The sequence below is a fragment of the Solea senegalensis genome, linkage group LG11, assembly GCF_019176455.1.
Source record: "Solea senegalensis isolate Sse05_10M linkage group LG11, IFAPA_SoseM_1, whole genome shotgun sequence".
NCBI classification, from domain to species: domain Eukaryota; kingdom Metazoa; phylum Chordata; class Actinopteri; order Pleuronectiformes; family Soleidae; genus Solea; species Solea senegalensis.
Window position 1 is genome coordinate 4,165,716 of NC_058031.1, and position 14,361 is coordinate 4,180,076.

At 39.4% G+C, this 14,361-nt stretch overlaps 1 protein-coding gene across 1 annotated transcript; it reads right to left on the minus strand.

Annotated features, from left to right (window-relative positions):
- Positions 1–6,837: 6,837 nt before the first annotated feature.
- kcnk15 (potassium channel, subfamily K, member 15) lies at positions 6,838–8,906 on the minus strand. The gene is made up of 2 exons (XM_044039031.1): positions 8,352–8,906; positions 6,838–8,197 (listed from the first exon to the last, which is right to left on the minus strand). Exons 1-2 carry the CDS (start codon positions 8,632–8,634, stop codon positions 7,182–7,184), a joined length of 1,299 nt encoding a protein of 432 aa, XP_043894966.1. The 5' UTR covers positions 8,635–8,906; the 3' UTR covers positions 6,838–7,181.
- Between the last annotated feature and the right edge of the window lie 5,455 nt (positions 8,907–14,361).

The window sequence follows — 14,361 nt, forward strand, 5'->3', positions numbered from 1 at the left end:
CAGTGTGGTTATGGCTCTGGGGAAGAAGCTGTCCTTAAGTCTATTTGTCCGAGCTCGGACACACCTGTAGCGTCTGCCAGAGGGCAGCATGTCGAACAGATGAAAGCCGGGGTGGGAACTGTCCTTAACAATGTTCCTCGCTCTGTTCAGGCAGCGAGAGTGGTAAATGTCCTTTAGGGAGGGGAGAGTGCAGCCGATGATCCTCTGTGCTGCGTTGATGACTCTCTGAAGACCCTTCCTGTCTGCTTCAGTGCAGCTAGCATTATTTTGCATTTTGAAGCAGAATCTTACTATTCAAACATATCCACCTGGTGGAATGGTTCGGTTCGATATGTATTTTTTTTGCGTTTCCATTAGGAGTAGTATCAAAATAACCTGCCCCAACCATTCAATTTTTTGGAACCCTTCCCTTGAGGTACCAGAGTAATGGTACGGTACAGATGGAGTTAGACCCGCGACAGTCGGCTGATTGGGCGACAGAAAAGTGTCACTCCCTTGCGACCGGTGTTTCTTCAACACCCGCAGGCTATTCTCATACTAAGCTTGACAGCTTGACAAACAGCCAAACACGGAGCAGAAAAAAAAACAAGCTGCTGCATGTCCTCTGTTGTTGTCCGTTGTGTCGTGTACGATCTCGTTGTTTGTTGTCGGCGCACCGGTACAACGTCACCGGCACAGCTCATCCCTCCTCTCAATTAAAGATACTGTTCTCAGTCGAAAACACAAGCCTGACTGAGGGCTTTACTGTTCCAAACCAAACCAAAACAAACTGTATTATGACGGAAACGCTGCTAGAGAACAACATCCTTTCAGGTATAAAAGGCCACTGTAGTTCCCCAACACGTTTGAGAAAGCAGAGAAGTCCTGTTTCTCCAATCTCTGATGACACATTCTGAACAGTTCATGTCATAATCAAATATATTTCTGACCTATTTCAATTTTAAATCGCAAACTAAATGAATACAAACGATTTATTGCAACCAGTGGTGTTACCTCCTTATGGTCATTTATGAGAATACAGGCATCAGGCACTGTGTTATCTTCGCTGTTGGGGCCCACATTGTGAAGGAGATCATTTGTGTTTGAGAACTGCCCCTTTCCTGCAGCAACTGCCAATCATCCCCCATCAACACTCAATCTTGCCTTCTCTGAATTCTACAACAGCTGAGATGGAATAGTCTTCATTGCCAGTAGAAAATTCTGAGCATTTGCCTGTACGTGAATCAGGCTACAGTATATAAAAAAGTCACGTCATGTCTTTTTTTTCTGTCATGGTTCTAGGACCAGATCCTGACAGTGAAGGATAAGACACACGTCATCATGTGGTTTACTTCGTAAGAACACATATAAGAAGCAACTTATTATTATTTTTTTCCAATCAATTTCCAATCGCTGCAATGTGAAATTAACTGCAGTCTCTTTTACAACATATGGGTGGGTTGAAAAAACGAATTATCGTAATAAAATTAAGACAGAAAGAATATTCAAAATAAAATATGCAATATTATATGTCACACAAAAAATGCCTCTAGGATTGCAAGGGTTATCTCAGGACATATACATAGAAAGAAGGTAAATACGTATAGATAAAAAAGAGTCGACAGAGGAAAATCTAATAGTAACATTTGAGGTGAATAACAAGAACCATAATACTATACAACATTCATTTGCAGCAATCCTTTGGGGGACTATAATTATCTCTCCACAGGCTTCCAGCACTTTCAAAATGATTTTAGCAGGAGATGTAGCACCTTACTTTGATCCATGTCCTCAGGCACAAAAAAGAATCTTCACACAACCTAAAATTGTTTGGGCAGATGATAAAATGGCTACGCAAGATGTAGGGATTCTTCTGTTAGCAGGGGCAAAAAAAGAAAGAAAGAAAGATTTCCACTCAATTTCACCTTTTGGATACATTGGGAAATGCTGCATTGATAATAATATAAGCTACAGTATGAAGGGGAAAAAATAATAACAGCAGCATTTTACCCTCTCTCTCATTCCACAACATCCACATGAGACAAGTATGTGAAATGCCATTTGTTTTCAACCTTTATGTTATTAAAACATATAGAGCACCTTTGCTGCAATCCATCAATCAATAACAAACTGTGTCCTGCTCTTTTGCCAAAATGTCCCTTGTACTACTCAGGCAGTTCATTTAATAACTGGTTCCTAGAAAATGAATATTTCAATCCATGTATTCAAAGTACAAGAAGGAAAAAGAAAAAGTAGCGTAATTTTAATTAGAAATGATAGCTACAAATGTTGATTTGACAGATATTGATTGTCTAATGAAATTATGGACACAGGGCCAGTCAATGAGAACAGTGTATAATTTATGTGTTCCACTGGGAGGAGCGCACTTAGAGAAATCATCCAGAATCTTGAGTTATACGTGTGCATTTTCCTTGAATTCTGCCTGAAATGGTGATACAGTTGAGCAGATGAGAGGAAAGAGGACATATTAGACTGTATATCAGTGCATCACTAATCCTGTCAAAAGGATTAATACCCAAGAAGCTGATCTGTCTCATGTTTGGGCACAGGAACCAACTGTTTTCCTCTGCTGCTGCTGCGTAATGTGGGCGTGGAGCACAGAGCAATCTCCATATTTGTGGGCGTTCGCACTGCAAACATTTGTTATTTGCTATTAAATTATGGTTTGGTGTTTAATGTGTGTACACACAATGGTGTAATTAAGAGACAATAGTGAAAGGATGTTATTAATCTTTAGTAAATCACTCAGTGGCGATCAATAGAAAATGCATTCAGGAGTAGCCCTATATAGCAATGGAATATGACAGGATTTTCAGCCAGTTTCAGTGACCATAAAAACCACAGAGTATTGATTGTAATAATCCTGGTCCTGGTATTAGATTGTTCATAAGTGTATGACTTTCCAGCTTTCGACCTCCATCTAAAAGCATCACTTTTGACATTTATTTCTATCTCTCTGACTTAAGGGTCGAAGGATGGAGGACGTACACTCATCAGACATTTTATTAGGTGCACCTGACTACTTCCATCTATCCATCTTCTACCACTTTATCCTCGACATGAGGGTGACATGGTGCAAAATTGCAATTGCAATTGCAATTGAATAAATATCTGGTTGCCATGAATACTGGCAAGTTTGATAAAGTATTTTAACATGTTTTCTTTTATTATTGCAGCTCTTAGTAGAGCTTGTCAGGTATTGTTTCTCATATCTGTTGTGTAGTTTTAATGTGAAGGGAAGTGGCGCGGTTGTTGTTGCCGGAAGGAAGGGTTGTTGACTTTATTTACGTACCCAGTATAGACGCCCTTATCTCAGTTACAGTAACTTTGGCAGGGTATTATTTTTATTTATGTTCATGTTTGTAATTTATGATCCAAACTTTCTCACAGGAGTTTAGTGAGTTGAGGGAGTTAAACTGTACTTTAATTTAGTTACACACTTGCTACAAGTGGTAAAGGTTTCTAAAAACCTTTACTTGTAGTTGGTTACTTGTGTCTTATGTGACTTTGTTATTTGGAGGTAAAACATGTTTTGAAAATAAAGGAAGACATTCAAAAATTCAGCTTGCGTGATTTTCATTCTGTACAAACTTTTATCATCTCAGAAACTTTTTTTTAAAAAAAACATATATCGATATCGGTAGATATCGGTTATCGGCCATAGCAGCAATATTAATATCGGATATCGGTATCGGTGGAAATAGTCATATCCCTAGTTCTTACACCTGCGGTCAATTTACAGTGTTCAATTTGCCTAATCCCCAAATCTGCACGTTCTTGCACTGTGGGAGGAAACAGGAGAACATGGAGAACATGCAAACTCCATGTCGAAAGGCAAGCTACGACAACCTGCTGAAGTTCAAACTGAACATCAGAATGAGGCAGAGAGGTGATTAAAGTGATTTCTAGGTTTGAGTGATTTTAGTATTTTCAGAACCTGCTCATGTGCTGGGATTTTCATGCGTAACCATCTCTAGGGTTTACAGAGAATGGTCCAAATAAGAGATAATATTCTGTGAGGAGCATTTCTCAGGAAGAAAATGCCTCGTTGATGTGAGTGGTCAAAGAAGAATGACCAGCGTGGTTTAAAATGATAGAAAGGGCAACAGTAAATGACATTGAATAGCCACTCATTACAACCAACACTACTATAAGTGTTTGGTGAGCTCATATGCTGGTGTGTGTAACTAAAAATGATCCTCTTACTTCATCTGGAGGTCCGTGACCCCACAAGGTGCCAGCTTTTAAAAATCAACAGCTCAACTTGAACTGAAATCGTCAGACACTGAACTCTAAGAATCAAATCAAAACAGCAAAATTGTTTTTATTTGTTATAATTTTTCAATGTCAGCTGTTTAATTCATACCTGAATTAAACCGCCTTCTCTCTGCTACCACATGGACATATATTGCCATCTAGTGGCTACATTTTTCACACCACTCTGCGTGACTTCTTCAAAATCTGCCCTGAGCGTTTTCCACTGCAGAGGGCCCCCTTGTCAAAGTTATTGTATCTTGGTTCACCACCCCCCTTTTACCTCTGCCACGAGATCTTTTATATTAGAAAGTATCAAACCCAACACATTGTGTAATCTGATTTGATTCAAACACTAAAGGTTTATAATAAGTGAATGGGATTTGACTGTGTAAAAAAAAAAAAGAGTAATCATCTTCGTTTCTACCCCCAAGCAGCCAGAGAACAGATGGCATTTCATGACCAATCACCATTTCAGAATCTATTGCCCAATCAGTTTTACATTTATATGAGAAGTAGTCTGCTTTTGCAGCAGTTCAACAGATGGCTTCAAATGTTTGCTCGGGGACACTTACTGTATGTTAAGACTTCATGGTTTCAGTTCCTCACTCGACACTGAGAATAGATTTGAGAGAAAAATAAATAAATAAATAACAGAAGGAAATGCTGTGCAGATGTTAGGACACATGATGTGATTGATGGCCGTTAAGGTGTGGTGTTTAATGACGTGAATTAGCTTTGAGGTACTGTCCTTCTTTGTGTTGTTTATGGATTTTGTTTTATTTGCCGTATATATATCTAACACGAATAACTTGTATTCTGAATTATATTTCTTGATGGCACTTTGTGTAAATGCGTCCATGTTGGGAGGAGCATAAGAAAGATGAGTTTAATTTTTTTTTTAAATTAAACGTGAATTTTAAGATAAGTATATTGATCTCTGATTAGGGGTTTGCTGTCTAAAGCAAAAGTAAAAAAAAGTGGGGCGGAAACAGACGGAGAGGCTTGGTAGCACACACAACTTGTATGATAGATAGATAGATAGATAGATAGATAGATGTGATGTGATGCAGATATAGCAGTTTATCAGTTTGTTATGACAAATGTCTGCAGAAACACTGAAAAACAGATTTTAAGGACTCTAAATGACAATATTTACTTTTGAATTGTGAAGAAGAAGTATAAAGTAGCATGACATTGTAACTATAAAGTGAAGTACAAAAGCCTTACTTGAGTATTTCTCCCCTATCTTACCCCTTAAACAGTGATTTGGTGACTTGCAGTTTGAAATGCATAAAACGTTTGGTTAAAACTTGGTTGGATTTGTTTTATGTGGATTTTCACACATAAATCATGGTAAATGAATGTCACATGACTGAAATAACCTCCTGTTTGACAAATGTTTTGCACATCAAAAAGCCAGAAACTCATTTGAAATGATTAACCAATATTTACTGGATTTATTATGCATCATTATTAGACAGACATTCACCATTATTCCTGTTTGAGTACACGTCGTGTTATTTGTCCCATTCCCTTCCCACCCAGTTTCCTCTGTACCACGCAGTGATACGTTCAGCATAAAAAGGAAGGAAGTTAGAGTCAAAGCCCTGGAGTCCTGTTTATCCAAAATCAGAAATAAAGGAGTTGTGGTGGATGAAAATAGAAATAAAGGAAGACGACGGAACAGAAACACTTAACAACCTCATTCAAATGTGGCTTGATTTCATTAAATGGTCCTTTCCCTTTGGTTTCATAGAACATCTAATCTGACAACAAACCAGGTCTGTGAGGACACAACACCTCCCCCCGTCTGGAAAATGACAACTTTTTTTCCAGGAGTGTGGAAGTACAGTCGTAACCTGCTACATATCAGTTGTGTGCTACATCCATTAAACTTTAATCAGTCGTGAAACAAGCATAATCTCTTTATAGCGCACAAGTGCTGAGCGATGCACCGTGAAGTCCCTCTGTCCCCCAATGATAAGTAATAAAAGGATTTATTAAATTCACTGAGCTAATAAGCCACATCTTCTGTGGCTTTTTCAAAGTTCTTTAAGGCTTTTCATACAAAAGTATAATGACATCTTTTAGCTGTGGCATTAGAGAACTACGGCAGGAGCGGAGATCATTCACATGCCTTCACGGAACAGATTATTAAGCACAAAAATACTCGCAGATTAAAAGCCCGACTTCGTATATCCTTGACATAGCACTCATGCATTCACATTATGTGCTATGCATTCATTTTTAACATGCACTGCACTTTGGCTTACATGCAAGGAAAAAAAAAAACAGAATCACCTAACGTAAAAAATGACATGGTCAAGAAAAGCTCAATCTCAACTTTGCTTTACAAATAAATATAACGACGACAACTTATCCCATTAACAGAGTTGTTGTCTTGTAGAAACGCAAAATACAGTGCTGTTTAAAGCTGCGGTGCGTAACTTTTGATGCTATTATTCTGCCTCTTTTTTGGTCTTGTGAACACAAACGATGTTAACGTTATTGGAATGCTGCATCCTTCATGTGAAAACAGGCTCTGTCAAGCAAAACTATCAGACCTGACGGAGAGTTTGTGTGTATACAGCGGCATTGCAGCGATCAAAAGAGCATTTATCCTGTCAAACGGCTGAATGACTTGGGTTTCTTGAGCAGTAGAATTCACTTCTGAGATGTTTTGTGGGTGTGTTTTCAGCCATACTTCAGTGATACAGTGTGGGAATGAGATCTAAACACCGCAATACTGGGAAACACAGAGAGAGGCTTAATGAATCAGCTCAATCAATCAATTGTGTGAACTTGTTTGACAATGGTTTAAATCTAAGGGACTTTTTTTCCGTTTAGAAGTTACACACTACTGTCGAATGTGGTTCACAGTCAGTGCAAACCCTTCCCATCCCGTCTCCATCACATCCTGCTCTTTACACTGACTTTCTCCTCAAACGAGGAAACTCCCGGAAGCTGTGCCCCGGAGAGAGCATGCTTCCTGGGGAAGAGAGTCCAGTGTTGTTCCTTGAACCCGGCGAGCAGCCCTGGATGCTATAAGAGACTGAGTTGTAGTAAACAGAATTGATATGACAGCTGTGGTGTTCACTGTGGGACATGAGAGGACTGTCACAAATCCCTAAGCGGTAGCAGACGCAGGAGCAGAGGGAGCTGAGGCTCGACTCCGTCCTGCCCCTTCCCGCCTTGATCTGAAAATGCAGCCTGTGTCTGCAGGGGCTTCTTCTTCTTCTTTGCTCCTGATCTTCTGCTGGGGAAGCAATGAGATTTGTGCGGCTGGTGCCCTCCTCCATTGGGAGGAAGAGTGTGCTGTGGCTGCGACTGTGCACCACGTTGCCCCGGTTTCTCTGCCTGTGGCCGCCTCTGCTTTGGTCACCCACAACATGAAGAGTCGCCGCATCCTCCAAAAGGCCCCTGTCCCTCTTCAGCGACGCCCTCTCTTGAGCGTCCCTCCTCTCATCCTCAGTGTTCATAGTGAGGAAGCGAAGCACCACCAAATTAAGGAAGGCCCCGATAACGGTGAGCCCCACCAGGATGTACATGAAACTGAACACCACGTAGGGTGTCTTCTCCTGGAGGTCCTCCTTTTTCTGCAGGGCCACAAAGTCCCCAAAGCCGATGGTGGTGAGCGTGATGAAGCAGTAGTAGTAAGCGTGGAAGAAGCTCCATCCCTCGAAGTGGGCGAAAGCTGCAGCTCCCACGCACAGCGTTCCAATGCAGGACAGGAAGCCCACCAGGACCATGTTCTCCATGGACACTTCAGTGCATCGAAAGCCTATGCACTGCTTGGTCTTATGGAGAAGGTAGCGGACGAATGTGTTCATCCTTTCTCCCAGGCTCTGGAACATGACCAAAGTGAGGGGGATGCCCAGCACTGCATAGAACATGCAGAAGACCTTTCCTGCATCTGTGCCTGGTGCTGCGTGTCCATAACCTCAATGCAGAGACATGGGAATTAGAGAAAAAAGGGAATGTTTTTATTTTAGTTTTAATAAAAAAACAAAACCATATAAATGTTGCAATCATAGATGTAAATAAAGAAAACTAGAGATAAGAAAAACAAAGATGGATGATTTCAATTAACTTACCAATGGTCGTGATGACTGTTATGGCAAAGTAAAAAGAGCCAGCGAATTTCCACTGTCTCCCGGCGCGATGGGGCTCCGCTTGCAGCACCACTCGCTCGATTTCGCGGTAGTCGTCCTCGGAGAAGCGGTACTTCTTCTTCATCTCGTTGCGCTTCTGCTCCAGGACGCGCCTGCGGGAGCTCTCCGTCTCCGACTCCAGCGCGTCAAACACCGCGGCGCCGACCAGCAGGTAGGAGAACATGCAGAGGATGAGCGACAGCGTCCGGACGTTTTGCTTCTTCATCGTCGGCGTCGGCACGAAAGTCGCGGATGAAGCAGGTTATTACTGGCACAGTTACAGGTGGTAATGTTCTTCAGCGGCGCACCGACTCCACATCCTATTGCTGCAGCCTGTTGCTTGACACGCAGGAGAGTGGAGTGCGGGAGAACGACACCTCCTGCGTGGAAATCTATCTCGTCGGCTTGAAAAGTGTTGTTAATGTGAAAACGCACATATTTGTTGTTGTGCGGCGCGCAGGGAGAGCGACAGATGCTCTCGACGCGGTCATCTGTTAAATGAAGTGGCCTCAGTTTGTCCGATGCCTCCTCGCATGCGCAAAGCAGTCACCAATGGAAAACAGAGAAATGTGCCTAATGTCATTTATGAAGCCAATATGACACTGATAGTGATCAATGTTCTCACATCTGTTAACAGCAAGTGGAGTCCAGACTGGACCTGGTGGACAGTAATCTGTGAGGAGGGGTATTAACCAGGGATTTCACTCAACATCTGAACTGGTAACTGCGCATCCAAGGTGAGATAAAACCCTGGATTCTATATATCTGTGCTGATTAACATAAAATTATACATGACATTTAAATGATAAATAAATCAATGAAACAATATAATATATATTATAGTATGTATAATACTATAATATAATATATATTATAGTATGTGCAAAAGAGGTAAAGACAAATGCAGTTGACAGTGACTTTTTTGAATATTAATGTTATTCCATGTTAACAAGCTTTCATATATTCAAAAACCAAAAACACATTATGTAAACAGTGGAAACTTCGCAAAAACATACATGTCTGACAAAGAAGCCCTGACAATAACTTATTATTTTCATAATCGGTTAATCTGTCAATCATTATATCGATTAATCAAGTTTTGGTTTGGTTCCTAATATGTCAGAAGGTGAGGAAAAATGTTGTGTGTTTACCCAACCTGAAAATTAAAGGAATACTTCACCGATTTGTATGTAGCTTTGTATTTCTAGAACAGGGGTAGTATTTTTGAAAAATTTTGCTTCTCAACCTCAGTTTCCCCTGAGTCGAGAAATATCTTCATTCTTTTTTGTTACATGCCCACCAGTGACACTTGGTCCGGGGCTTGAAACTGCTACGCTAATTCTGTACTTACTAGACCGACATGTAGGGGACGGGACCTCATTCCTAGAATGTAAACAGTGTCCGCCATCTTTGCTAACAGTTATGCTAACAGGACCAAGTATCACTGGTAACAAAGAAAAGAAGAATAAAGGGGGAAACTGAGGCTGGGAAGCACTTTTTTTTTCAAAAAAAAATACTACGCCATTGAATGATTACTTTGTGATATGGAGCAAAGAAACTATAAATATTTTACATTTAAGAAGATGAAAAATCAGAGAACTTATTTAAATTATTTGAAAAAAAACACCCTAACCCAACTGATTATGAAAACAGTTAATTAATAATTGAATAATCATTGCAGCCCGAATGTAGACATATACATATATGTATATATGTATATATATATACAGTATATAGTAAATTGTAAGCACAAGCATTGTAGACCATATTAAAAAACTATACGAATATAATTCTATGAATAAGGCTATTAATTAAAGAATGCACATAAGACCACTTATTATAAGAGTATATAGGGTTAGGATAAGACTATATAGACAATAGAGGAATGAATTAAGTCAGACAGATTTAGTAACAGCAACATAAATACACATTTATACACTGATCTGCGTCTTTGCTCTGTAACTTCAGTCTCGGTCTGTCTCAAAACATGCCAATAATTATGGATCTTTAGTGCGTATGTTTCGCATTAGAGAGCTGAAGCCTGCGTCTACACTGGCTAAATAAATGGCATTACGACACTATGCTTCTGGAAAACTACTGTAGGTGATGCCGGTTGCCATGGTTACTTATACCAGACTGTCAGTGAGGTTGAAGCTAATATGTTAAGCGTAATGATGCAGTGAATCATGTTGTCACCGCATGGAAGCATGTGAGCAGGTATCATTATTTAGGCTTGGATTTATTTTCTTCTGAGTTTTTTTTTTTTCCTTCGTCCCACATGTAATGGAGGAAAAAGACGGCACTTCCCACAGTTGTGTCAGATACAGGTCTGTTTGGCATCCTCCCTGTGTCACAGTGGGTATTAGCTGCACCAGCAGGCCAGGTGGACTATACTGTGTGTGTGTGTGTGTGTTTTCACAGTCGCTTCACAGAAAACAGAGCAACCTATTCTTGGTGGCCCTGTTTTTTTTTTTGTGTCAAGTGGCTAAATCGGCACACATACTGTTTTCCATTTTGTGATTCAAACCAGCTCACCGTAAATCAAATTACATCACAGCTGATAAGAGAGGAACCTGGAGTCTTAATAGCCACCCATCAATCCACACAGCTTGTACTCGCATCCTTTTCAAAGCCCAAGGAACAAAATGAGTGGGCTCATCAGGCGCAACTGGGTCTGGGCTTGCGATTAACTATTTTAACTCAAAGAGACGCCTCGCTGATTTTGTTTTGATCTCTTTCTTCTCTCTGCAGGTACATTTCATTAAGACACACACCCTCTCTCTCTCTCGCTCTCTTTCACACACACACATGCACACCAACACACACCTGGAAAGAAGAAAATAAATACAGCAGATTATAGAAATCACAATATCTCTTTTCCTTTCCTTCGTTTACTGTTTTTAATTTTGGTAAATTAAAATGGAGAATGTTCACATGATCTTTAATCAACTTCATTATTATCTTTGTGAGGGTTGCTGAACGTTAGCTGAGTGGTTTAGTAATCGTTCCCTTGGAGGATTATCTTTAGAAATTCAGTACAATTAAAATAATCTCCAAAAAAAAAATCTCAAAGAGACCTCAGTGGCAATGCGGACAATATGCAGATGGTAGAGAACCATTTTGAAGATGGCATCATGCAGAGATAAGACGACCCTGTGTCTGAAGATGTCTCTACTAAATAAAACACACCTGCCAATGTTCAGCAAAACAAATATGGAAATGTGGCAAAATCCTACAGAAAGGTTTACAGGAGGAAAAAAAAAAAATCAAGCTCCTCTGGCAAAAGCCAAAGTTTTAGAAAGCAAAGGGGGGTCTTTATCGAGGAACAGCAGCTGTGCTTTGACAAGGATAGGAGAAAATTACAGACGGGGACAATACAGGAATGCAAGATTAGGAAGCAGCTTGATATAGAGGATTTGTGCACAGACACAATGTGTTGTGAAAAGAAGTCGTTGAAAAAAGAGGGCGACACTGTCAAGACACCAGTACATAGACAGTTGTGAATTTAACTGCAAGGGCTTTAGTGGAGATAATGATGTGCCGTGTTTCTTTGAATGCACAGATTCAATTATTTATGTCATTTAATGTGTCAGATTTTACTCTTTTATTCTCGTCACATTTCTTTGTGTATATCCTCTCATAAATGTGGATTTGAGTGTAAGAGTGGACCAATTATGGGACGCAGCCATGAATTTAAATTGCAGGCACATATTTCTCGTACAGTGATACTCCAAGACTCAACCACAGTTCAGCCTCCACTGAGCTGATGTACAAGAGGAAAATGATCGGACTAATACTGAGCTCCAGCTACAGTACAAGACAATATTAATAATAGAAAACATTAAATGGGAGGAGAACTGGGATGAAGTGCCACTATCGCTTTCTTAACCAAGTATCATAAACTATAATAATGTAATCCTTTTTATTCTTGTACATGTTCATCAGAATGTGGATACATTCATTTGACAATAACTGTATTTGTAATAAATAAAGCTCAGCACAGTGGGTTTTGGTTCTGATAAAGGTATTTTTGTCATTTGTGATTTTTCCGGTGTCATTAATGGATTTCCAATTTTAATCTTAATTACAGATTGGATTAAATCTTGAAACATAAAGATCTGAAACCTAACTTTGCGATGACTGTACATTCAAACTAGACACAAATCTACAAAAACCTGTTGCAGCATTTCTGTTGAGCAGAATTCCCCCCAGACGACCCTGAACTCCACCCGCCCTCATCCTAAAGTCACAAAATTCCTGCCCAAGCCTCACGGTCCGCCTGGCTTTGTGTAAATATTATTGTATCTGTAGCAAATATTCCCATGTGTATCAGTTTCACAGAGAATAGAGCAGTAGTGAATCCATTTTATGGAGCAGAGGCACTAAATAGCAACAGCAAATACTGGATGCCTGCAGAGCCCTCTGGTTTCCACAGTAACCAGGACCAAAAATAGAATTCCACACCAGCGGCCATTCAACGCCGAATCCCCTGTGATAACACACAGTTCTATTTATACATTCTAATGGTGAAATACTCTCATGTATAAATGCATTTGTCTGGCTGCTGTCAAAAGGAGGACATCATGGTCCAATTAAATGTTCGCACCTCTGAACTCGTATTTGTGCTGCCGCTTCTTACGGCGAGGAAACCAAATGAAACTTATGATCCCAGAGATATGAAATGTAACAAACTAATGAGACTTGGATAAATTGGAGTTTGTATATTCGGCGTGTGTGTGTGTGTGGGTGGAGGCTGTAAGATTTAGAAAATGAAAGCATGTAAGTTGGTGTCTGCATGGAAAACACTTTGTTATTTGATGAAAATGTACAAAGTGTGTTGTGTTCAACACTGCACCTAATACAACCCAGTTTGATATTAATCGGCAGCCAAATAGACAGACAGGCATTTGGCCATCCATAATTAGATGACATGAATAAAAACTTTTAACACGTTTTAAGTGTCAATTTCTTCCAGTTCATGTGCATACGTTCTTTGCAGCCGCAACCATTTTAAATACAATTATCACTCAATTATAAGTCAATTAATGCTGATCAGTTAGATGATCAGTATGCTCTATAATCATAATCTGTGATGATGTCAGTCATGAAAAAAATGTTGAAATCCATCAAAAGAGTTTACAACTTTAGGACAACAAAACCAAGCAATAAGGTCTGACACAGCAATACCATAAGTTTGTTCTCAAAACAAGGTAATATAATGTTAAACAAGAACAAATAAAAAAAGTCTAACAGATAAAGATAAAAGTTAAAACAGCAAACTTTTTGTTCTCATCTTTATTCTTACAATCTCGCAGATATTATCTGCAATAACCTTGTAAGATAATATATCAATCAATCAATCAATACAATAATAATATATAAATGAAATTAAATAGTCACAGTTCACGTTGATATTTGCAGTGACTATCCATAGCATCAATTGTTTGCAATGTGGGTTTCTTTTAATGCTGTAATCTCTTGATTGATTTAAATGGTGTGTATTTCATTCTATGATTTATGATTTACTTAGCATCTCATACTAATGACTTAGCATCTCATAATTATGACTTAGCATCTCATAATTATTACTTAGCATCTCATACTAATGACTTAGCATCTCATACTAATGACTTAGCATCTCATAATTATTACTTAGTATCTCATACTAATGACTTAGCATCTCATACTAATGACTTAGCATCTCATAATTATGACTTGGGTATGCATTCTTTTTTTCGTGTGGTGGAAACGGGTTTCCATGGGGGTATTTGGGCTTGAAGGAATATAAGTTAGGCGATTTTAGCTTCTATCAGTCGTCTTAACGGGTCAAACGGTACTTTATTCAAAGACGAATTTCCATTTTGAGTAAATGCCAATATTAAAGGCAAGCGTATCAAGTGAAGTGACGTTAGAAAAGTACTACTCTTAGTGAGGTACCTGAAGGCAGCATGAG

Coding starts and splice junctions, on each gene's coding strand:
- kcnk15 (XM_044039031.1), bottom strand. CDS start 8,634: ATGAAGAAGCAAAACGTCCGGACGCTGTCGCTCATCCTCTGCATGTTC. Junction 8,198..8,351: donor AACAGTCATCACGACCATTG/GTAAGTTAATTG, acceptor CTCTGCATTGAG/GTTATGGACACGCAGCACCA.